This window comes from Macrotis lagotis, chromosome 1 (genome assembly GCF_037893015.1).
Source record: "Macrotis lagotis isolate mMagLag1 chromosome 1, bilby.v1.9.chrom.fasta, whole genome shotgun sequence".
NCBI lineage: Eukaryota > Metazoa > Chordata > Mammalia > Peramelemorphia > Peramelidae > Macrotis > Macrotis lagotis.
This window is the reverse complement of record NC_133658.1, coordinates 51,023,243-51,049,557: the sequence shown is the minus strand read 5'-3', so window position 1 is coordinate 51,049,557 and position 26,315 is coordinate 51,023,243. Positions and strand designations below refer to the sequence as shown.

At 39.4% G+C, this 26,315-nt stretch overlaps 1 protein-coding gene across 6 annotated transcripts in view; it reads left to right on the top strand.

The window, feature by feature from the left end:
- The window catches only part of SPG7 (SPG7 matrix AAA peptidase subunit, paraplegin), an 89,961-nt gene extending 63,955 nt beyond the window's left edge, over positions 1 to 26,006 (top strand). For all 6 annotated transcript variants that reach the window (XM_074200946.1, XM_074200959.1, XM_074200953.1 and 3 more), the window contains 8 exons: positions 1 to 125; positions 1,364 to 1,466; positions 3,110 to 3,220; positions 12,777 to 12,892; positions 16,110 to 16,266; positions 17,521 to 17,687; positions 19,966 to 20,043; positions 25,085 to 26,006. In XM_074200946.1, coding sequence (XP_074057047.1) covers positions 1 to 125; positions 1,364 to 1,466; positions 3,110 to 3,220; positions 12,777 to 12,892; positions 16,110 to 16,266; positions 17,521 to 17,687; positions 19,966 to 20,043; positions 25,085 to 25,300 — 1,073 coding nt within the window. In that variant the 3' untranslated portion in view covers positions 25,301 to 26,006. The remainder of the gene's footprint in view (positions 126 to 1,363; positions 1,467 to 3,109; positions 3,221 to 12,776; positions 12,893 to 16,109; positions 16,267 to 17,520; positions 17,688 to 19,965; positions 20,044 to 25,084) is intronic.
- The last annotated feature ends 309 nt before the right edge of the window (positions 26,007 to 26,315 follow it).

Sequence of the window (26,315 nt, the reverse complement as noted above, 5' to 3'; positions counted from 1 at the left end):
GAATGGGAACCACAGATCATGTCATAGTGTTGGCTTCTACCAATCGAGCTGATATTTTGGATAATGCATTGATGAGACCAGGGAGACTTGACCGACATATTTTTATTGATCTCCCTACCCTACAAGTAAGAAACAGAAATTTGACTTTCAGTAGGCTAATGTGCAAGACCCTTTAGAATTCTTTCCTGGTAAATAGCTATATTATGAAGCTTGTGAAAATTAAAATTCGCCTGTGTGCCCTTATCAATTAATGGAAGGGGGAGGGGATGAGAAATATTAATTAGCGGAAGAGAGCAATCACTAGCTGGTTCCTTGTTCCCAGGGCTGAGGGTGTAAGGTTATCCTTTTGTCATGGAAATACTGGCTGAGTGCAGCTTTTTGGCCTCCTCTCCCTTGTAATGAAGAGCTGCCTAAACTTGCTGGGCTATGAGCGCTGCCCCCACAGGGATGGCCCTTGTTTGTAACATTCCTCCACTGCAGATGGAGGGAGTGAATTTCCTTTACTCTTATCTGTCCAGACTTTATTTGGCTCAATGCTCTCTCTTTGGTTTTGCAACTTGTTTTTGTTCATCCACTGTTGTTTTTCCTCTTTCTCCCCGAGCATCTGGGGTTGAATTTGCTTGCCTGGATTGAGTTTTATAGCAAATTCTCTGAAACCAAATCCAGAGAGGAAAAGTAAAAGAATCCCATTCTTCTTGCATGGCATCTCTTCCTTCCATCTGCAGCTTTGTAGACATCCTCAGAGTTTTCATTTTAAATACCTTAAATGCCTGATACTATCTGGCACTGAAAGCCTGAACTGTGCAGCTGCCCCTGAAGGAGGAAGGGGAAAAAAGCCCTGGCAACTGAGCTCTGAGTGTTTTAATCAGGACCTCCTGGACCAGCTGAGTCATTCACTCCTTGGCTGCCTGCCACCCCTCTTCCCCCCCCAGCTAAGGTTGGACACAGCCTCTGCTGGTAGAAGAGGGTCTTTGTAGCAGCACCTCCAGGAACAGGAACTCAAGCCTGCAGGGGAACTTTGGTCCTGTGGGAGCAAAAGCAAGGGGGCAAAGGGTGGTGGGGACAGAGAAATGGTTTCTTGAGCCGAATCAAAGTCAAAATTGTTCTTGTCACCTTTAGAGAGGAGCTTGGGAAGGCAAATTAGTGACTCACACAGCAAAACCCTGCACAACCAGGCTGTATTTGAAAGCCAAACCATGACCAAGTCTCTTCTTAGTGTCGGGGAAGGTGGCCCCTTCCTTGGGTGGTCAGAGCCATTGTTCCAAAGATTTGTGGCTGAGGTACACAAATCCCATAGGCACCTCCCCCCCAGTCTGTTTGTGTCCCCCCAAAAAAATATTTGTCTGTCCTTTTGTTATGACAGGAAAGAAGGGAAATATTTGAACAGCATCTGAAGAGTCTGAAGCTGACCCAGACTGGTAGTTTTTATTCCCAGCGCCTAGCAGAGCTCACACCTGGGTTTAGCGGTATGGGAATTCCTTTCTCTTTTGGAATGTTTTGTTCCTTTAGTGCTGTGCATGGATCTCTTTCTATGCTACTTCTGTAAGTCCCTAGAGTTTGTGCTTCTAAGGTCTTTCCCCCTCCCTTTTTGTTCTCTTGTTGCCTTTCACTACCTCTGCCCCCAACAATTAACTTTTCCACTTGACTTTCAACCCTCCCAGCTAGCTACCTGTCCCACATCTGTGTTCCTCAACACTCTGTGCTTCCTCATTAGCTCTTGAGGATTGCAGTTGTTCACCATTATTCATCAGTTTGACTGCCTTTGACTTAGGCTTTCTTTTATGGTATTATAGACATTGTTTCTGTTATGGTTCTTCTTTGTCACTTTGCTTCACACAAATCTTATATTTCTTTAAATTACTCATTCCTTTCTTATAGCATAATAATATTTTATTGCAGTATTATATCAATTTAGTCATGTTGCAGTGAATGAACACCCCCTTTGTCTCCAATAATCTGTTTTCAGATGATGTCATGAATTTTTAGTTATACAGAGAATCTTATTTGCTATCATTGACCTTCTTTAAATATATGCTCATAATGAGATTGCTAAATTAAAGGTCTGAATTTTAGTGACCCTTCTCAAAGAATTCTCTTAAGTCTGTATTGGATTTGTTTGTCATCTCTTTTAATGCCAGTAGAGATGGACAATTCAGTTTTGTCTTGAGGAAGTGTCAGAATTCTTTGAGGTTCTTTCAGCTATGTAGGTAACTACTACTTTGTAGTATGTATGGAACTGTTCTTTGTGTATTTTTCCCACAGCCCTTCCTGTCTCACTTTGAGGGAAACAATTCAAAGGAGGTCTGAGTTGAGAATAAGTTTTGCATTGTAGGGCAGGTGAAAGATAAGTTAAGTCAATAAGCTATAAATAAATAACAGCCATTTTCCCACCCAGGGGGGAAATGAACAGAGTATTTTACTATATAGTTAGACCACCCACTTCTTGCAGGTCAATCCTAAATAAAGAACTCAGTGTCTGCAGCAATATTCCTATCCCTAAGCTACTTCACTGCAGTGTTCCCTCTAGGACTTTGCAGGGCCTGTTTGCACATATAAGACTTGGAATTTCCTTCCTTGGTTTCTTGTTCTCTCAGGCCTTAAGGTGCACTGGTTCTACTATTTATTTCAAGCGTTTACCTCCTTTACCCACAAATTCAGACCATATGTTCTCACTGCTCTGGGAAGAGAGCTTGGTTTGGCAATTCTAGGAATATCCCAACACATTCTGCCAGTCACAAAAGTGACTGCTACATCTTTCTCATTCTGAATCCAGATTCTATCTTCTATCCTAATGATTCATTATAATTTATTCATTCCTTTTTATTTGACCCCTTGTGTTTTCACTGTAAGATCGAGATCACCCTTGAACTCAGTCAGGAAGACTCTAGTCTAGAGCTCTACCACTATAATAACATGAAATAATATTATACACAAACTAAATACATCACTATCTGTGTCTATTCTGGGTCTCACTTTTGTTGGGAAAGCCTCAGGATTTGTCATTCACCAATTCCTATGTTTTACCATATAAATATTATAACAGAATTCTCTATATTTATTCTAGTTTCTTACTAAACATATTAAATGTTGTCAAACATTTTGCCAATAGGAGCTGACATTGCAAATATATGTAATGAAGCTGCCCTACATGCTGCAAGAGAAGGACACAAATCAATTGATACATTTAATTTTGAATATGCTGTGGAGCGAGTAATTGCAGGTACATAGACTCTATTTCTGTAAAATTGTTTATCTTCCATTCTTAACAATGTATTTTCTCTCATTGTGTAATAAAAATAAATATTATATGATATTTATTGAACTATCCACTGAATAGATAAACCTGTAAAATGGGAGGAGGTCAATTATATAAAAAATATTTCATTATCCCTCCTAAACATACAGCAGCCTCACAGACTGGAATCATCTCATTTTAGATTTGAGCTTTATATGATTTGGGAAGAAAAGAAAAGTTAAGGAATCAGATAAGATAAGTAAAAACAACCTTAAGTTCTCTGAAATCAAGCAACAAACATTTATCAAGCCCATTTCTTAGTGCCTAAAACTGTGCTAGGCCTTAGACATCCAGAGCCAAAAATGACAGTCCCTGGCTTCAAGGAACTTAGGTTCTCTCAGGGAGACATTCACAGATAAATAGATACAAAAGAGATGCAAGATAATTTCACTGGCAGCTGAATGGATCAAGAAAGGCCTTACATAGCAGGGGCCAGTTGAGCTGAACTTTAAAAGAAAGGCTACATTCTAAAAGATAGAGAGGAAGGGGAGAAGTTCATTCCATGAATAGAGACTGTGCAAAGGCACTGAGAAGGTGAAGAAATGTTTTTGCCTCTATAGGAAACAGCAAGAAGGTCAACTTGGCCAGATGGCAGAATTTATGAAAGGGAGTCAGGTTTAAAAAGTTGGAAAAGGGAGACTGATGCCCAGTTATGAAGAGTTTTAAATGTCAAAAAAAAAGGAGTTTCTGTTTTATTCTAATGGGAATGGGGTGTATATCAAGTAGGGGAATGACATGATCTTATATGTGATGTAGGAATATCACTTTGACAGCAGTGTGGAGAATGAATTAACCAAAGGAGAGATTGAGACAAGAATTAGGAGGCTATTTTCAGTAGCTCATGGGACAAGTGGTCAAAATCTGATCTAGTTGGGTAGCCATGTGACTTTAGAGAAGCGTGGTGATGTTTGTCCGTTATTCTCAAAGGAAGACCATGACATCAGGGAGGTGATGGCATGATAAGCACATGAATTGCATCTCAGTGAGGGGGGCTATGCTAAGTCACTAGCCTCACTTTCTGCTCCAGTGCCATCTGGTCCAATGGCCAGATATGAATCTGGAAGACTAGAGATGGCTGTGGATGTGAGGCATTCAGGATGAAGTGACTTGTCCAAGTCACACAGCTGGTAAGTATCAAGTGTCTGAGGCCAGATTCAAGCTCCCATCCTCCTGACTCCCAAGACCTGGGCTCTATCCACTGTACCACATTGGGATGCAAAAGACAACTGTTGTAATATATGGAGTGATGGGAAAATGAATAGTCAAAATTGATTACAGTTGAATAAATATGGGTGATTGGAAGAATGTTGGTGGTATTATTGACAGAAATAGGGAAGTTCAGAAGAGGGCTCGGATATGGCAAATAGATGATGATTTTTGTTTTAGGTTTATTTCATAATACCTATATGACATCCAATTGGTGACATGTTACTAGAATTCAGGAGAGTATCTAGTGATGGATATAGACATCTGAGAATCATTTTTATAGAGAAACTAATTGAAATCATGGGAGCTAATGAATCACCAAAAGAGCAGTTGTTGGTAGAGAAATGAATAGGGTCCAGGAGAGAGCGTTGGGGTACATTTATAGTTAGGAGGATAGACATGAGTGAAAACCCAGCAAGAAAAACTTAAAAGTTAGTAATATCATCAAAACCAAGGAAGTAGAGAATAAGCATAGTTTCAAATGCTGCAGATTAGTCACAAATGATGAGAGCTGAGAAAAGGCCATGAGATTTGTCAATTCAGAGCTTGTTGGTGACTTTGGAGAGAGCAGTTTCATTTCTGTGATGACCTAGATTGAAGGGATTTAAGAAATGAGTGAGAGGAGAGTAAATGGAGGCAACAAATTTTAATAACTTTTATTAGGAATTTGAGAAAGGGAGAAGAGATATAATATGATAGCTAAGGTCTTTAAGTGTCATGTGTGCATTTTTTTAAGGATGGAGGAAACCTAGTAGTATTTCTAGACAGCTAGTGAATTTACTAGTAGTACTGGAAATGATTTGTAAGGGCAATTCTCTAGACATGACAGAAGGTATGAGTCATCTTTGGCAGGTAAGTTCTCAAACCCCAGGCACAGCAGTCCCATCCACCCATCCCCAACTACCAAAATGCAAGGTCCTTGAGAACAGGGACCATCTTACTCTTTTCTGTGTATTCTCAGCATTTAGCATAGTGCTCTGCTTAATAAAGATGCCTTTTCATTCATTCTTTATCAGTATATGGATTAAAGGAGAAGATAGGGAGTAGGATGTAGAATATTCTGTCAAATAGCTGAGATTTAGAGTGGGGGGAATAAGAGGAAATTCACATCAATTAGCCTCTTTTTCTTAGAATATGATATGAAGACTATGTGCAGAAGAGAACTACAAGGACAGGCAGGGAACTCAGGCTATATGAAGGTTAATTGGAGGAATGGGAGGGAGTTTGCCTGGAGAAATCAAGCTACATTAATAAAAATGTAGTGTTCTGGGGCGGCTAGGTGGCACAGTGGATAGAGCACTGGCTCTGGAGTCAGGAGTACCTGAGTTCAAATCCGGCCTCAGACGCTTAATAATTACCTAGCTGTGTGGCCTTGGGCAAGCCACTTAACCCCACTGCCTTGCAAAAACCTAAAAAAATAAATGTAGTATTCTGCTCTCTAGTAATTAAACTACATTGGAATAAGAAGTTCGGTCATGGTTGGCATATTTTCAGATGATCATTGATAACCTGGAATGGATATGAACTAGAATAGCCAAGATGGGGATGGAATCTGCTTATAGAGCCATGCATGTGAAGATTGCTTCAAGGAAGAATAGATCTGGGACAGATTCTCATCACTCCCCTTCAGATGTTTGAGCAACTTTTATGTATTAGAGGAATTGCTCTTATCACATGGAATTTCCAAAGTCTTTGTAAGAATGGGATTGCAGACATTGTATAGAAAACACTTCCAACCACTAGAGTTGTTTGGAAATGGAAATAGATGTTTCTTAATATAATAGGTTATTATTAGTGGGATATTTTTTAAAAAAAGATTGTAATTTAGTATTATTCATGCATCTGGATTTTATTAATGAATTTTAAGAACTTTTTTAACAGTAAAATTTTATCAGTCTATGAATTCTTCACAGTATAGCTATTATCTTACTGATTAACATTTCATAACTGAAAAAGTAACACTAAGATAAATTCTAAAATATTATTTTTTGATTAACTGCTATTTGGATTATTTGCTGTCATCAGTTGCTCATTTCTGAGAATGCCTACTGGCATCTCAAATACAATATGTCTGATATAGAACTGATTATTTTTTTTCTTGCCTTTTCTTCCCCTATCTTACTACAACCCATCCTTTTCCAGCTTTCCCTATTTCTCTCATCTTGTTAGTCACCCAAGGTTAATAAGCTTGTAGTCATCTTTGAATCTTTCCTTTCTATAATTTCCCTATCTAGTTGTTTTCAAGTCTCATTCATTTTTTCTATATAGAAATTTTGACATTTGCCCCCTTCTTTCTATCCACATGGTCACTGCCCTAGTTCAGGAACTCATTTTCTTTTATTTACTCTTTTTATTCAATTGCAATTGCATTCCTGTATTTGCCTGATTATTCATCCTGTTTCCAGGCTTTCCATTCTCCATTCTGTCCTTCATATCACTGCCAAAATAATATTCCTAAGGCCTGACTATATGTTCTTCTAAAGGCCATGCCTTCTTGGTTATACACAAACTCCTTAGCTGGTATTTTAAAGCCCATCTCACACAGACTGTTGGCCTATCTTTCCAGCCTTGTTTCAAACCATTTCTCATGAACTCTTTGACCAATTAATCAGAAAGTGTTAATTAAGTACTTAAAGGGATGAAGACTGTACAAGGCAGACAACAGTCCTGTCCTCAGAGTTTATGTCCTAACAGAAGAAATAGCCTATACCTGGACAGATATATGTGGTAACACAAATAGCTGGTACTGGTCTTTGTCCTCTCCCTAACTCACTAAAGTTCCCTCTTAGCTCTGAATCTGTAGGAATGAAAAGACCCAGATGCAGTCTTGGTGGATGATCTAGCCTCTATAAGAGAAGGGTTAGATTCTTTTTTTGAACTCTGACTCTTTATACCCTTACCCCAAAGTTCTAGGGGGAAAAAAATCATTGAAAGCTTAGGCTTGGGGGCAGCTAGGTGGTGCAGTGGATAGAACACTGACTCTGCAATGAGGAGGACCTGAGTTCAAATTTGCCCTCAGACTCTTAATTACCTAGCTGTGTGGCCTTGGGCAAGCCACTTAACCCCTTTTGCCTTGCAAAAAAAAAAACAAAAACAAACTTAGACTTGGTTGGTGCCTGAGGGTCTCAAGGAGAGGAGTACAGAGGTATGTAATGTCAATATAAATTAGATGTAGGACACTTAATTATTTTCTCCACACAAAAGAAATGTTTACTATGAGTGATTCATGAGTATATATTAACAGGGACATAAACAAGTAGCAGTATAACTCCTAAAAGGTTGAGAGGTAACAACATTACTCTGAAAAAGTTGTTTTTTTTAGGTTTTTGCAAATGGGGTCACGTGGTTTGCCCAAGGCCACACAGCTAGGTAATTATTAAGTGTCTGAGGCCAGTTTGAACTCTGGTATTCCTGACTCCAGGGCCAGTGCTCTATCCACTATGACACCTAACCGCCTGGAAACATTTTAAAAGAAAGTTAATTCAGGGTTTCAGGATCATTTCAGCTTTAAGACCAAGTCTTCTGGTAGGTGGACTAGGGCTTGAGCTAACTGTCTTGTCATCCTTTTCTCCAAGAACAGTGTAAAACATTTCAGCTGCTTATAGTCACCTCTGACTGATGGACTCAGGATCTTTTCCCTTCTTAACTTCATGAAACAATAAAACAAAACATTAGGAAGCAAATCTCAGATCTAAGTAAACAGTACTTTCTGATTGGACTGAACAAATTGTAGGTAAGATTAAAACAATAATCCCAACAATCAAAAAACCTGCTAGACATCCTTCACTCAAACCCTCTTCAGTCATCTATTCAAGAGAGACACCAAGTAGAAGTGGCAGCTGTGGCCTGTGAGCTCCAGTCTCTAGCTTGCCTAAGTCAGTCCATGTGCTGGCTTCCACATGAGAACAGTTCACTTCAGCATTGTAGTGGCAATAAAAGAAAGACAAAAAGGAAGCTGTTTCTCTTTGTAGTCAATTCAATGCACTATCCCTAGCCTACTGTCATTGGTCTTCAGCTTCAAACCAGATATTTGCCCAGAAGTTGCCTGGAAAGTTCCATGCACACTCAATCAAGAGGATGACCCATTGTGGGCTGTCTCCATATGAGTTTCCTTATTATATCTCAGTTCATCTCTGCCATATATAAAACACAGAAGGCACACAGTAGTTAACCATGGAGGGAAAAGGTCCTTGAATTTATAGGGACCAAGAAAAACTTCATTCAGAAGATAGTGTTTGAGTAAAGTCTTAAAGGAAATCAGGGATGGATTCTATGATATGGAAAAATAGTGTGGGGACAACCAATGCAAAATCATGGATAAATACTAGTGATGGGAGAGTCATTTTAAGCAACTGAAAGACAAGTTAGCTGGTCATAGAGTGTGTAGAAAGGAGTGATGAATAAGATGAATTGGAAGACCTGCTTAAGAAATGCCTGAAGAGGATTAGGAGATAGGATAAGACCAGGCTTTCAGTAATGTAAAATAGTGAAACAGAGGAGATGATATTTTATCTCCAACATAGTAGGAGTTATTGAATTTAAGAGGAGGTGACCCAATCAAACTTCAACTTTACTAAAATCACTGGAGGGGAGGGCTCAATAAGGGACAGGAGTAGGGAAAGACTGGAGACCAACTAAATGGCCATTGCCAACCTTCCACATGAGAGATAATGAGGTCCTGTACAGGATAGTGGTTGTGAGAACAGAATGTATGTGAGAGATCTGGTCATGATAGAGATGACAAGATTTTGCAGTGAATGAATATATGAGGTGAGGGAGAAGTTGAGAATAGCTCTGAAGTTGTGACCTGAATGAATAGAAAGATAAGAAGTTCAGAAGAGGGGTGAGTTGTCTTTTGGATATTGAGATGCTCACAGAACTTCGAGATGCCTATAGAACATCCACTTAGAATGTCCAATAGGGCCTTGAGGATGGGGAGATCATGTGTATACAATCAAACATACATTAACAGGACATCTGAAGTATGGAGCTGGTAATTGAAACACATGGAGATTGAAATTAGTTTGTTGGAACTCAGTTAAGTTTATACAGCTTAATCTATCTAGCTGAGCAATACATGAGTAGGAGAGGAGAATGTGGATGATGGGAGCAATCTAGGGTTTGAATAGATTTGAACAGCAACAGAACAGAAAACAGCAAGAAATTTGAGATCAGAGCAGGATTTGGCAAACTAAGGGCCAAATTGCCTCCTCCTTCCCCTCTCCCCAGCTAAAAAGGATTTTTATATTTTTTAAATAGCATTTTAGTGTCTTTAAACAGGACTGGATTTGGCCCTTTGGCCATAGTTGTGAACCTTGAAATGAATTCTCTGCTCTTCAAGGGTCAGATGATGTATCACTTTTACTTTAACTTGTGGCTTGCCCTGCTCTTCACCAAATGCTCCTTCCTAAAACTGCCATTTTTAATACTTATTTGTGTGTGAATTTTTATCTTTATAAGCCCCTCTTTTTCTTTCTTTCCTCAGTGATTTGCACTTAGCACACACTTAATAAATGTTTGCTTGTTTTTGGACTAGCCATTGCGATGCTTCCTTCCATTGATTCAGAGAATTTCTAGTTGTCTGTAGACTAAAACACAGAAAAATTACATATAAGTCATTAGAAAGTATCCAACATTTTTAACTAAGTAAATTCAAATAAGAATAGCAGTAGGATTTTGAGGTTTTTATTTTAAGGAAATACCTGTAATATTCTCATATCCTTTTTTTAAAAAAATCTATACAAATGGTCAGGATGTTTTTTTTTAAACTTGTCCTCTTCATCATTAGCTTGTAATCTTCTAACTACAAAAGTAGATATGTTGGGAAATAGATATAACTCATATTGGGAAATGTTAATTTTCTTTTTTGTTAATTTTGAAGACCTTTTTTTCCTCTGGGGAATTGCTTTCAGTCAAATAAGGGAATTTAACCAAGATATATCTATAGAACCTTCATTTTGTAGAAGATTCCTATTTGACTTGACTTTATTTTTTTTAATAAAGGACATAACAACAGATACAATTTTCTAGATGATGCAGTGAATAGAGCACTGATCCTGGAGTCAGGAGGATCTGAGTTCAAATTCAACCTCAGGCACTTAATAATGACCTGGCTGTGTGACCTTGGGCAAGTCACTTAACCCATTGCCCTGCAAACTGGGCGGGAAAAGTAACTACAATTTGACAGGGGAATCAAACAAGTTTAAGATGGGGAAAATGGAAAAGTTCTTGTCTGATCTAAGATGAATTTTTTAAAAAAGTGTAATTGGTGGAGGTCCTGCCTCAAACTGGGTGACCTGCTTTCCTATTCCCTTTCTCACAGATGTGATCTGTATGACTTTGGGACCCTTCCTTAACCTCTCTGTGTCACAGACTGATCCCTATCAAAAAAGTTACTGACCTGCATTGGCAGTAGAAGGTTTTCCCTTTTTCTACCAGTGAAATCACTGGTTCAAAACAAAACTAAACCAAATGAACAAAGAAGATGAACCTCTGGTGCTTTATAACAAAGACTCTCTGAGGCCTCCTAAGTGCAGGACTGACATTTGGCTGATGATGTTATGCTTTTCCAAAAGGAGAAAGGGGGACAGTACAAGATGATTACTGCTTTATTTAGAAGACAGTTTTGGTTTTTCCAACACTTCTAGAACAACAAAAAGATGAAGGCTGAGGACTAGGCTTGTGGTACTAGTTCAAAGCAGTAATCTTTTTAAAACTTTATTTAGCTGTTTATTTATTTATTTATTTTGGGTTTTTGCATTTCTCCCCTGATCTTGCTTCTCTCCTCCCACCCCCCACAGAAGATAGCCTTTACATTGTTTTCATGGTACACATTGATCTAAGTTGAATGTGATGAGAGAGAAATCATATCCTTAAGAAAAAAATAAAATATAAAAGATAACAAAATTATATTATAAAATAACGTGTTTTTTTTTAATTAAAGGTAATAGTCTTTGGTCTTTGTTCAAACTCCACAATTCTTTTTCTGGGTACAGATGGTATTCTCTATCACAGATACCCCCAAATTGTGCCTGATTGTTGTATTGATGAAATGAGCAAGTCCATTAAGGTTGATCATCACACCCCCCATGTTGCTGTTAAGGTGTATAATGTTTTTCTGGATCTGCTCATCTTGTCAAAGCAGTAATCTTAATACTGCCTTAAATCTGTGTCATGCCTCACAGTTGTCAAAATGCTTTTTTATTTTTTATCATACTGGAGATAATAGTTTTGTAAGGTCAGCAGAGTGAGGAGAAATTAAGGCCAAGTGTGGCTACTTGCCCCAAGGCACACCCAGGGTAGGACCAAGACAAAGCACCCAGATTTTCCAATCCCTTCCTTCCCCCCCCCCACCCCGTATCCTACATTTTGGAGGAATTTTGTAGACATTCCCCTTCTATTTTAAAAATTTTTGTAGTGACTTTTTTTTCAGCAACATTTTTATTATGCCATAGGCTCTGTGACCTGGAACAAACTTATTCCTGATGGAGGTTCATAAATCATCACATCCTTATGTGCCACATATAATTAAATCTAATCTGAAACTGTGACCCATATTTGAGAAGTGTGCTTTCCATCTGTTACATCCAAATGCCAAGTTCTATGATAATGCTATAAATTCTTTCAAACTCGACCCTAATGGGCACTTCTTAAAATATCCAATAGAGACTTCTAGCAGCGTGATAACCAACTATGCCATGTTGTACTTAAATTTCATCTGAAGGAGATTTTAAAATGTATTTGAAAAATAGCCTGTTTTTTCTCTAGGAAGTTTTTGAGCTTCTTAGGCAGTATGATGTAATAAATGGGAAAAGGCCAGATTCTCAGTTCAGGCCTGCACCTGTGGCTAACGTGGGGACCTGGGACAAATCATTTAATATCTGTGGATCAGAGACTCTCTAGAAGTAAAAGGAAGGAATTGGACTTAGTGGTCTCAGGTCCTTGCCATTTTGGAAGTTCCAGATCTATTTCCTAATATGCATCATTGGCTAAGGAATACTCAATGGCAAATTAAACAATTTGAGTAGGAATAGGAAAATGTTTCTAACTACATCTTGCCCTATTTTAACCTTTTTTAAGTGAACAGAAGTTATGGGAGACTGATCCAGAAGGGCAAGATGGCTGGAGAAATTGAATAATTTGTACCTCACTTCTTAGATTATACAAGGTAGAGATAGGACCTGTGAGCAAGACAGTGCCTGGTAGACTTCACCCAGGTATTGCCAAGGACTTTTACTTTTGCATGACAGGTCTAAAATCTTTGGTGCTTCTTTAGGTACTGCCAAGAAAAGCAAGATTCTGTCCAAGGAGGAGCTAAGGATTGTGGCATTTCACGAGTCAGGCCATGCTTTGGTTGGCTGGCTGCTTGAGCACACCGAGGCAGTGATGAAGGTAAAGCTGCCGACGGCACACAGATCTATGATACTTGGACCCTCATTCATCTCCCTCTCTTAGCTGATTGGTGCCAATCTCTCTTGTCTCAGTCCTCTTCTCTCTATTCACACCACAGCTACTGGAGTTCATGTCTCCATGTCATCTTCCTACCTCTATCTGCCCTGACAGTTCTCCAAATCATCCTCCAAACAGCTGCCCAGTGGAAGCTTCTAAAGCCTAGGTCTCCCCCTGTTCAATAAGCTTCAGTGGCTCCCCAACCCCTTTGGGGTAAAATACTAATCCCTGTGTAGCATTTCAAACTCTTCATAGACCAGCTCCAGCCTGTATTTACAGGCAGGTTACACATCACACATAACCACACCCATATCACAAGCATAGATACATACGCAGACATTATATACTTGTACCTATCACATAATATATACCACATGTGTATCTCACATCATATGCATGTCTCACACAACACATGTGCATATCACACACATCATTCATGCACACCACTCACACATACACACACACACACACACACACACACACACACACACACACAATTGACCTCTTGGCTCTGGGCCCCGAGCCCAACCTTCTACTTGCAGTCTTCTGACCTTTGCTCTCCTTCATAGTTCCCTCTTGGAACTTCTAGATTCCGTCAAGACTACACAGACTCTCTGTCCTTCAAGGGAACTTCACTGATTCCACCAGTTTTTATTCAACTCTTTCTACCCTTTCCATCCCCTTCCTCCTCTCCCGCCCCCCCCAAAAATCCCTTTTTCTTTACTATATGTGTTGTAAATACCCCAAAAGCCCTTTTTAAAAAAAAAAAATTTATTCCTAGGGCCTGGCACAGTACCTGGTGTATTTAATAAGTGCTTTATCCTTATTTGTTGATTGTTTAGAAGAAAATCTAGTGGGTAGAGAGGTAGACTTGGAGTCAAACCCTCTCTGACCCTTTGGAGTTGTGTGAGCACTTAACCTCCTTCAGCCTCAGTTTATTACTTTCTAAATTTGGGTTAAGAGTTCTTGTAGTCTTTATCCTCCCAGCCCAAGTGAGGCCCACACATGAGAATATATATGTATAAAATACTTGGCAGACTTCCCTGGGCTACAGAAATGTGGAGGTCCAGCCTCTGTGGGGTCCTTGGAACCTGGCAGGAGGGATAGAGTCGGTGAAATGAGTTGAGTCAACACAAAGGTTAAAGGCAGGAGCAGGTTGACTGACCATCAGCTGCTCAGATTTATTTTTATAGTCTCAGAATCATGTATGCATTAAGCAAACAAGCTAAGGTCATTTCCTTGGTTACAAAAATGTACAATTTTCATTATCAATCATATAATTCATATGGTTACAAATTTGATCATGTAGTGGTTACAAGTTTGATTATCAATCATGTAGTTAATTAATTTTTATCCCTGCTCAGGCCATGATGACCTCAACCTGTCTGCTACCTAGTTTGTTGCTGCATGTGAAGTTATTCATTAAGCAGGGTCTCTCCTAATAATAATCTTCTGATACAATTTGCTTAATGGCATGTTTTTTATGTTTCTGCATATGTAATGTTTTTTGATACTCTCCCTTGACAACCTATAGTAAGGGTAGTTATGTTTGTCCACCCATCCGTTGACTTCTTCAATAACCAATTTTCCTTTCAGCCCTTGTTGGTAGAAACCACTGTTACTGTGACTTTTTTATTTTTTCCCCACGAAATTAAGGCTGTTAGAGTTCACTTGTCAGTCACCTATACTAACTATTCTCTCATCATCTTTTTCATATATTCCTATGGATGGTAAGGGGGGGCAAAACTGTTAATTTCCCTGGAATTCTCTCTGACCCATCTTGTGTCTATTTTCCCTGTATATATTCTGACATCTCCTTGGAATTCCCAGTGTTGGGTTTTCCAGAGATTTCATAATGTTGAAGCCTTTTGTATGCCTCAGGGAGAGGCAGTCCTATCATTTGGACAGTTTGCAATCTGTTTTATTCAAGGAATTTCTCTGAAAGCCTTCCTTTATAGTCATTCCACTATTAGGATGAGTAAGTTTTACAATCAATATTAGACCTACAAATATTGGTATACATGGAATCCATATATATATATATATATATATATATTGAAGAAGGAAATGTTGTTCCATCAGGCGGTGTGAGAGACCCTGGCTCCCAACACAGAAATGATTATCCCATCTCTATGTTTAGGGACCCAGCCTCAGAAGCAAGAAGACTTGGCTTAAAGGGCCACCTTTCACATGAACAGACCCTGGGCTGTCATTCAACCCCTTGGGGCCCCAGCAGTGCTGTGAGTGCCAACCTGTAGTGGGAAGGGGAGTTTCCTCATTAGGAATTCCCTTTGCCAAGAAAAGTCATAGGTGTAGTCTAAAATAAATGTTTAGAATGATGATCATTATCACATGGCCAGCATCTAGAACATGATAATGCCTATGTATTCCAAGAAACCACACATTACCAAAGTGGGTCGAGGGATGAAGTATGAGAGAAAACTGCAGCTGTTGAAAGTCTTACACCTGGAAAGATTTAGAAAGGTGATGAGGGAAGTCTGTAATCTGATTACAGGTATGGAGAGGAGGAACCCATATTTGGACATCAAATTGGGAAGTACTATAGCTAAGGTTGGGAGGGTGTGCAAAACTACCATTCAGACCATCTTACCTGATTTCCTTTTGTCTCAGAGTCTACTTGTGCCAGGGACAGAGATGTACTGTTTCCAAATTGGTACAGGGTCATTTATTTCCAGTTTGTAGGGTGTTGGTATTTGTGATTTCATAGGCTCTATTCTGCATGTTTATATTTCGGGAATTATCCTGGAATTAAGGAAGCAATGGATTAATATAGGATCTATGTTATAAAAGTTGCCCCACTACAAAGTATGTCTTCTGATTGGTTAGTAATTGATACTATTTTCTGATGCTTTTTTCTTTGGCACTTTGCATGCTTCAGAATACTTTCAGCCCCCAAACAACTGTTATAGTGACTCTAAACTGAAAGTTCCTTTCTACTTCTCTGAACTATGCTATTTCAGTATTGGAATTCTATTTGATTTTTAAGATTCGTATGTATGTTTTAATTTCTTTAGATCCTGAAATTAAAAATAGCATCAGTGTTTCATTACTTCCTCTCAGATTGAGTCTTTTATTTATTTATTTTTTTGAAATCTCCATTATGTTTGTGAAATTTGAGGTCCATTTTGACATTTTGCAGGTCTCCATAGCACCACGGACAAATGCTGCCCTGGGATTTTCTCAGATTCTCCCTAAAGACCAATATCTCTTTACTAAAGAGCAGCTATTTGAGCGGATGTGCATGGCTTTGGGAGGCCGAGTATCTGAGGCAATTTCTTTTAATAAGGTTACTTCAGGTAAGAAGCTAGCTCTAAGGTGAATCAGTGAAAAGTTTCTTAGCATTGGGTATACTACAATAATATTCTTTTACAGAAGCAACTTCAAAGCCAGATTATTTTCTTTCAGTGTCAGTGTCCATGAATAGGGTCACAAAATTTGGAACAAATTAGACTGTTTCCTGAATATTCATCCTATTCAGGTGCTCAAAAGAGAAGATATAACCAAAAAAATATGGAACTAGGAAAATAATTTTTTAAAACTCTCTAAAGTTAAAGTGTATTTATTTTTGTGTATATGTATTCTGTATCTGTAAGTTAATTTTGTTGTTTGAGAATTCTGGATTCAAATATTTCAGTAAAAATCAGTTCCACATAATCAAGTTACTATCTACCATAGAGATAGCATCTATTCCCAGGAGTAAGAAAGAAGCCAAATAGCTTATTTATGACCACTTTGTTGAGATGGAACCTTTATTTTGGTACCCACATGAGTCTCAACATTAAAACCAAAAAAAAAAAAAGAAGAAGAACATTTATTTAAACATGAAAAATCCATATTGGTTTAGTGCTGAGTACAGATCCTCTTTCAAATATTAAGAACCTACAGATGTTAATACTCTTTGGGGCCTTAAAGCACAAACCCAAACAAGTATCTTCTGAAGTTCAGCTGTGAAATCTTCATCTGATTTGAATTCATGGTGACTTACTCTGGAAATTTGCTGTATTGGTACTGGATTTTAATCTAAATTCACAAAATAGCATTAACTTGCAACTTTTTATTGGTTTTGGTCATTGGCAAGCAGTTGGGTTAAGTGACTTGCCCAAGGTCACATGGGTAATTATTAAGTGTCTGAGACCGAGTTTGAACTCAGGTCCTCCAGTCTCCAGGGTCAGTGTTCTATCCATTGCAATACCTACCTGCCCACTTGAATTTTTTTTTATCAAATGATGTGAATCTAATGAATCAGATAGTGTGAAAGGAACTATCTCCATTGCCATATAAGTACATATTTCATAATTATTGTTCATTTATCTAGTGCTTGATTTTAATAACACTAGAAAATTAAGTTTTATTTCCCCCATTATTTATGTGATAGAATTAGATATGGGAATAATTGATTAGGTTTTTTTTAATGGGAAATCACATCGAGGAATGTCTTAAATTCTATTTTGAGATTCATGTTTGTGCTCAGAATGAAGTCTTAACTAGAGAAATCCATTAAATTGACCAACATAAAAAATCTTTTATTTCTTTTGAATCTGATTGTTTAGGGGCACAGGATGACCTCAGGAAAGTCACTAAAATTGCCTATTCCATGGTGAAGCAATTTGGGATGGTGCCTAGCATTGGTCCTATTTCCTTTCCTGAGCAGCAGGAGAGTACTTCGGGCATAGGTCGACGACCTTTTAGCCAAGGCCTTCAACAAATGATGGATCATGTAAGAATACAAAGGCATCTAACTGCAAGATCACAGATATTTTATTACTAAAGTTGAATGTGCAAATTCCCTAGCAAGGGAATCCAAGTTCACTAGGAATGAGCCCCAAATGCTCCTATCCCCATCAGTATGAGCAGCTCTGATTTCCTCATTTCCAGAACCCTAAAGCTTATTGTCCAGGAGAGCAGAGAGGGCAATGTGTAAAGGCTCACTCACTACTATATTTTATCTTCATAAAACTGATAATTTTTCAGGATTTCCCACCATTCAGTGTTATCTACCTAGTGTTAACACTAGTTGATTCTAGCTTTCCATATCTTTTCACATCTTTCTGTTTTACTGATCTCTGAACAAAGTGATTGGCATTGCTTAAAAGCTTAGTATACCCTCAGCTTGGAAATCCTGGAAGATTTCCTTTTAAGATTTTTTTTTTGTTTTAGAGTTGATTTTTGTTATACTTTAAGATACATGAAAATAATAAATTTACTTTCTTTTTTCATTTAAGTGGACAGATTAGCATGTAACACATCAGTATTATGTTCCCTTTCTTGCTCCTTTATCATAGCTACCCATAGACTGAAATTCAGGACACCAAAGAATTGCTTATGGAAAGAGACTCTAGAGTTTATACAGCTAAACTACTCTATGCCAGTGATACAAATTCTGATCACAAATTAACAGAAAACAACTGCTCAGTAGAACCAATAACCATTGAGATAATCCAGTACCAAACAAGACAATGTCATTCTTTCAGGATAAAATTAAATGAACCATATGTGAGAAATACTGAGATGACTGATTGATTCCTTTACTTACCTAGTATTTCTTTTCTATATGGAAAAGGTTTGACAAATGGAATATTATATTTTAATATTTGTGAGCTCCTTGTTATATGAAATGCAGCAGTCAATGACACTTTGACTAATTTGCACATCAAGCATCTAATTCGAGGAGACACTTAGCCAAGATCATATCCTCAGAAATAGAAAAGTCTGGCTCCTCCCAAACTCTAGCCCTTCCTTCAAAGGGTATTCCACAGAATAATTAATCCTTGATGAGTTTCTTTTGTGATAGAAGAAGGTTCACTATAGTATATAGTATAGAGATTTGCCTAGAGTCCCTAAGTAACCTTAAAGAAAAATGTGAATCAGCCAACTCTTACTATCTCTTCTACTCCCCCCCCCCCCCAAATAAAATACAAACTAAAATTAGCAAGGAGCGAAAGAAACTCAGAACTGGAGCAGCTAAGTGGCGCAGTGGATAGAGCACTGGCCCTGGAGTCAGGAAGACCTGAGTTCAAATCCAGCCTCAGACGCTTAATACTCACTTAGCTGTATGACCTTAGGCAAGTCACTTAACCCCACTGCCTTATAAAAACCAGAAAAAAATAAAAGGGATCAAAAGGGAACAAAAGGGAAGGGATAAAAAAATAAAGCAAAAAGTACTCAGGACCATAAACTCACTCTAAATAGAGTAAATAATGAAAATATCTTCTCAACACTTGACAAGAAGTTAACATCAACTCAGTGTCATCTACCTTTTTTGTTTGGTTGGTTTTTATCTTATTTCCGGATTGAGGATCAGATCCTATTCTGGAAAAGTGAGTACTGTCTGCCCTCCTAGAATATATAGTGCTGTCCCAACTGTTATGTTTACTGTGAGATCACAAAAAATAGCTCCCCTTTCTCCTCCCTAACCAACATTGGGAAGTAAAAAAATTATTTTTCTAAGATTTCTCCAACTTCTACGAACCAGTTCAGGCTGCTGTCTATTTTATCTAGACTTTATTATTTTTTAATATGTTTCCAGATTTAAAGTTATCTTTGGGTCAGGGAGCTAGGAAGATGGAACACCATGACCTAGGAAGAGTCCTGAGAGGGAGCTGAACCACCTTTGGAGTTAAAGTGACCACAGCAGAGAGAACTGCACCTTGCTTGGCTTAGCTCTGTTTATGAAAAGAGCCTGTGCCTGTACCTTAGGTTGCTGCCAAAGAGGACCTGTATGCCTCCTGGGAGAGAGGGAAGGGACAGCCTCAGGAGCAGACCAAATCTGAGCTTCCCAGGAGGTTTGACTTCTAGGATTTAGAGCTGGGAGTGGGATCTTAAAGAGTTTATTTAATCTCATCTTATTGTTTTACTGATTAAGAAACCCTTTCCCTCCCAAAATTAAAGGGAATTGCTCAAATAAAAATTTATTTTTTTAAAGCAAAAAATAAATTAGGAGCTGCAGCTGTCTATTGTAACTTCACCTCATAGAATCCTTTCTTCTTTTCCTCCAGGAAGCAAAACAGCTGGTGGCTAAAGCATACAGACACACAGAGAAGGTTCTGCAAGAAAACCAGGCCAAGTTGCATTCGGTAAGCTATCTCCCTGGGATCTGGGCCAGTTAGAACCAGGGCTAAGGATAGGGGAAAGCACCAGTGGCCCACTGAGCTTGGGGTTCTCCCTCTCCACTAAGTGCATTTTCTGCCTCTTTTCTTTCATCTGCTCTGTTCTTCTTTTCTCCTTAGTAGTATCCATAAGAAATGTTTGGTAGCCCTTAGAGCTAAGGAAGGTGGGGGTGGCTAGGTGGTACAGTGAATAGAACACCAGCCCTGGAGTCAGGAGTCCCTGAGTTCAAATCCGGCCTCAGACACTTAATAATTACCTAGCTGTGTGGCCTTGGGCAAGCCACTTAACCCCATTTGCTTTGCAAAAACCTTAAAAAAAAAAGTGATGACAGTGACTTAGCACAGCACCCCTTCACTCAACACATGCATGTCTTGGCATACCTCCCTCACAGAGCAAAGGAAATTGCTTGTACTGATTGAGAGCCTATTAATAAAGAGACCATTTTTCCTGGTTCTGTCCCCTGTGTTATCTTTATAAAGGGGAAGAACTCTATTCAATCTCATGAACCCCTAAGCCTAACCCACATAAAGATTCCCAAAATTGTAGGAGAATATAGGGTTCAGGGTTAACCTATCACCATCATTCTCAGACTGTATAAGGTGGGAAGACTCAGAAATACCATTTTATCCAAAGGACTAGAAAGAAAGCAACAATTGGATTCTGGTTTTTAAAATTAAAAACAAAAACCTGCAAGGTTAGTGATGTTTAGCTTGTGATTTTTTTTGTCTCTGAGGCCTCCTGGTGACCCCTCCCATCCTTCAGGTTATCACATGTAGACTTATATAACTTGGTCTGCCTAGAGCTGGTGCTGCTAGGTAACTAAGTAAACAGACATTTACACACCCATCTGGGGCTGATGGGCCTATAGGGAGGGACCCAAGTCAGCTTCAGTCCTTTCTGAAGACTCAGGAATCTCTGGCTTTGTCTCCTTCAATCTTCATTCTGAAGTGTCCAGAATAGCTAGAGTTTTAGAAGGCACGTGGACCATCTAGTCCAGCCCCTCCTTTTACAAGGGAGAAAACAGGTGACTTTGCCAGGGTTACAGCAGCAGAGTAAGGCTCAGAGGCAGGGTTTAAACCCACATCCTCTGACTTCAGAGCTCCTCCAAAGTAGAATAGGCTATAGTCATGGGTCCCCCCCTTGTTTGAATTTTTTAAGGAAAGACTGGGTGAAATATGGATGATACTGGATGGTCACAAATTGCCTTACTGTGGCACATTGGGAACTACTGATTGTTAGGTAGTTCAGAGTCAACAGCAACCTAAAATCCAGGCCCTGCCTTTATGCAGCTTAGCCTGGTAGCAGGAGGATACCTCCATGATGTGGGCAGTCAGATGGCGTGTCAGACTCCAGTTCAAATCCCACCTTTGCTAGTGACTCCCTGTGTAACCTTGGACCAGTCACTGCTTCCGTTCTTTATCATCTATTTACACATGCCAAGGTCCAACCATACTGGTCTCTGTGCTCACTTGCTCACACAAGACACTACATCTCCCATCTCTGAGCCTCTGCCCTGTTTGTCCCCAGCTCCTACCCTGCTCTCCCCTTTCCCTTTCCCTCTCCCTGTTGGAAGCCTTGCTTTCTACAGGAAGATTTTCTGATCAGCCCAGCTACTGGTACTCTCCCTCTTCACCTACATTGTACTCTTCATTCTGGAAATCTTATTTGTGTGTGTGGTTTGTGTGTTGTCTCCCCTGTGAACTTCTTGAGAGCAGGGGTTATCCTTTGCCTCTTGCCTTAGCACAGTTTGTGGCCCTGTTAAGGGCTGGTATGCATGTATTGTCTTTCCCATTTAGATGGAAGCTCCTAGGGGACAAGAACTTCCTTCCTTCTTTGTCTCTACTTGCTTTAGATTAAGAACCTGATCAGTGATTGTGGTTTGATTAATTGGCCCTCTCAGGGGCTGACCTTAAGGGCTTATGAGACCTTTGGTCTCTTCTGACTCTAGATCTGTACGACTTGGTATTTTTAGTGATGTCAGATAGAATAGCACAGGTCCTTAGCAGGAGGCCTTGGCAAGCTTTGCAGAAGAATTGAATAAGCCAACCAGTGCCCAAGACGGAGACTTTTCTGTCAGTTCTGGGTAAGAGAAAGTCCAGAGAAGTGACCATAAGAAAAGAGTAGGCTCAAGACAGTCTGGGACTGATAACTCCAGAGAGGATCTGGGAATGGGGAAGGTAAAGATTCTACCCATGACTTCTCTAGAGCCTCTAGTCCCATAGTCTGCAGGCTCCATGAGCAGTTATTATTCCCCAGGAAATTTGGAAGATGTTACTCTAAGAATTTGAGGCTTGGCTCCTCAAAGGTCATGTTTCAGGGTGACCCAGTGGCCAGGGTTGCTCAAGTATTTTTGGTTATCATCATGTGGGGCTGAGGTTGCAGAAAAGAGGAGATATTAGTGGTAGAAGAGGGTCTGGCTATGGTATGGAACTCATGTCAGATGTACAAGGAGGAAGCTTGAAAAACCAAAGGAATTTCTAGCATAGAGCAGGATTGTTGAAGAAAAATGCTCCTGACAAGAGGGCATCTCAAGAGAGATGGTCTCTAGATGACCGCATTTTATTGTGACAGAATTGATAGGGTTGGGCTCTTGAGAGGTCAGAGGCGGGAAGAGGCAATGACAACATCATGAGTTCAATCTCAAGCTGCCTGGGTAGGGATGTGCCCTTGGTAGACATGACATCAGGAGGAGATTCAGAAAATAGATAAGACCATGATGGACATGCTGAATGTGGAGGGCTGAATCAAGTATGGATCTGACTGAGGCAGGAGGGGCTGGGCTGGAAGGGAGGCTTAAGACTTGACTCTGATCCCATACCTACAAGCCCAGACTCCTCCTTTCTGTCCCTTTGGAAGGTTTTGATTTATTCTGTGAGATGGAGAAAAATTTCAGAATCATTGAGCAAGCTTTCCAACCATTGTGAGGAGGGGCCAAAGGTGGCTCCAGAGGAAGCCCACCTCTGCATTTCAGAAACTCCTCACCTTAACATCTCTCACTTGTTCTCTCATCCATTCACTCCATCTTCCAAGGGGGGCAGTGTTGTGAAGGAAAGAACAGATGAATGAATGATGAATGAATGAATGAACAAACAAATGAACAAGTACTTAACTATGTGCCATACATTGTGGGGAGCTGGGGGCTACAGAGACAACAAGGCAGAGTTGTCCTGATGAAGGCAGGGGTGGTAAAGGGGTGGAGTCAGGGCACCCATCTTCACCACCTTTCCAGTCGGTGTCCCCAGAGTTTAAGGTGAGGTCGGCTCCTGCAACTCCTGGCTCCTACATAGAAAATATAGAATGAAGGAATTGGGCTTGATGCTTTTTGCCATTCTTTGCATTGCCAAGAGCTTAGCACAGTGCCCAGCAAATCATCCCTGCCTAGTATGTGTTTACTGACTGACTATAGTCCCTTCCAGCTCTTAGTCTGTGATCCATTGTTCTGCCCATGAGTTTTTTCCTCTAGGATAAAGCTCTTAGCAGGAGAAGCGGTCCAAATGTTAACTCTTCTTTTTGATTGCTGTTGACTTTTTTGTGAGTTTGCAGTTTATTCATATGAGAAATCCTTAAAATAGCTTTTCCAGATCACATCTTGATTCTTTTTCTTAGGATTGCAGAATCAAAAGTGAAATAAGACAGTTCCATTTTCTCATTCTTGTCTCCTTTGAGTCCTCAATGGGGACTCCCCATTTCTTAGCTTTCTCCTACTACTAGAAATGAAGGTATAAGGAATGGGATGCTTTCTGAGGATGAATTGAAAAATAGATACAAATTGTCACTACAGCAGTAGCTAGGTAAGCTGTGGAACAAGAAGATTAAAGCTTTGAAAAACTATCTTTAATCTGTTTTTCATAACCACCTTAGAATAGTTGTAGTTTATCTGTTGCTTGAATTGGAACCCAATCTTTGAGCTAAGAATCACAAAAACAGTAGTTTAACTAATTTGCCCTCTCAATAGCCCCTGAACAAGGGGCCTCCAGGGTCCTTCAGAGCAGAAATGTGTTGGGTGGTTGTTGGAAATCCTATCATCAGAGAGTCATGGTGGATGTTGAAACCCTCTTCTAAGTCTGGCCCTAACCCTTGCTTTCTAATCTTAGCTTCCACCATTTTTCTTCATGTACAATGTATTTCAATCAAACTTCATTCATTACATGAACTTATCAAAGCCTGAATTTTCCTACCTCTGTTCCTTGCTCCAATCACCCTTATGTATGTCTGTTAAAATCCTGCCATTCAGGTCCCATCACAAATACCTCTTTCAGGAGTATTTATCACATTTACCCTTATTTGTCTTTTAATCTCCCCCTTTAAGTTCCTTGAGGGCAAGGACTTGGCTAACCAGAAACAAGAAATGTATTATTCTGGTGGCATTCTTTGCACTTGGGTGGAGGAACAATAGAGCTAGTCCTGTTAATTTTGCTTTGCAGTTTCCTTTATCTCTTAATTTAAAGCTCTACTTACTTGAAATTTATACTATAATTAGTGTCAGGGATGATTTTCCCCCTTCCCCTTCCTCTTCTTTGTCCATTGCTGACTGTACCCTTCTCTTTCCCCAGCTCCACTGAGTGTTTTATGTATGTATATAGATATAAATAATCCTAATGTATAATGTAAATATATGTATAAAATAAATTCATAATATATATCCTAAACCCTGACTGCCAGTAAAAAGTTTAATGCCAGAAAAATGAGGAATGAGGGAGGTAGAGCATCATTCTCAGGATGTATCCTTCTTCTGTCCCCCAGCCTGTATTTTTTCCCTGCTTTCATGGGAAAATGATTTGTCCTAGAGCTTGATATATACTACTCATAGAAATACCCTTTTGAGCTTCATTTCCTGGATCCTGGGAAGGCTGAGAGATGTTTTACTCTGAAGTTTGTTAGCCTGCATAGATATTCTGGTGAATGGTTTTCTCTTTCATTCATTGATATTCTGATCTCAAAAGGCTCTTGTCTATATCTTTGAGCCTGCTCTCACTGCTTATACACTGGTATATTTGTTCTTTCTAGTTGGCTAATGCCTTGTTGGAGAAGGAAGTGATAAACTATGAGGACATTGAAGCTTTGATTGGTCCACCTCCCCATGGGCCTAAAAAAATGATCACTCCGCAGAAATGGATTGATGCAGAGAAAGAGAGACAAGGCACCGAGGAAGAAGATCCTCCCCTGCCACGGCACCCCCGAGAGGAGGACTTGGAGGAGGAAGAATCATCCCAACAAAAATAGTCTGAACTCCTGCTCAGAAGGCTAGCAAAGGAGGCAGCGTTTCCTCCAGAAAGCAGGAAACAAACATCTCAATCTTTTGACCTACTAGTTTTCATTTAAACCAGGCTTCTTGTGTCCAACAATACCCTGAAACCTAGAATAATATCACACAAATCGCCAGATACAGGTCTGAGCTATCATTAACCATTAATAAATCCCTTTGCAGAGGATTTGGGGTTTTTATATCTTTTCCCCTACGGGGACACGCTCCATCACAGAAGACAGGTATTGCATATTACCTAGTATTTAGAGGTTTGTAAACACATAGAGCAGTGCTGACCTGTTGCTCATGAAGAGCAATAGTGATATTTCTTAAGAATCCCATGTCTGCCTGACAATTGATATATGACCATCTCCCCTGATTTCTGACTTTATCAGAATAATGAAATGCTCAAGAAAGGACTCTACAATTACACGGATCTGATCATTTTTGCACCTCTTATCTGTGAGCCCTCTCATTGTGTCACCTGGTAAATGAGCTTATAATATTACAGTAAATGAGATCAAAGTTATGGAATTAAAATAGTTTCACCTGATGCTATTTAACTGGATATTATGTTTACAGAGATATTCTTAATGCTTTATTTTCAAAGTATTTATGACAACTTCCTTTTTACTGGAGAACTGTTGTAATGTTTGAATAATAAATTTTGCAGGATGACATTCAGCTGTGCACAACTTAACAGACCTCATTGAGGGGAGTGGTTGAGTTTATGTGTCTTTTTAATTTTTTTTCTTTTTTTAGGTTTTTGCAAGGCAGATGGGGTTAAGTGGTTTGCCCAAGGCCACACAGCTAGGTAATTAGTAAGTGTCTGAGACCAGATTGAACTCAGGTACTCCTGACTCCAGGGCCGGTGCTTTATCCACTACGCTGCCCCCTTATTTATTTATTTATTTTTGATAATAAGTTGTAGATTCCACTGTTAGAGTAGCTCTAGTAAAAAGCCCATTTTGTAGGAGCCATGTATTAAAATAA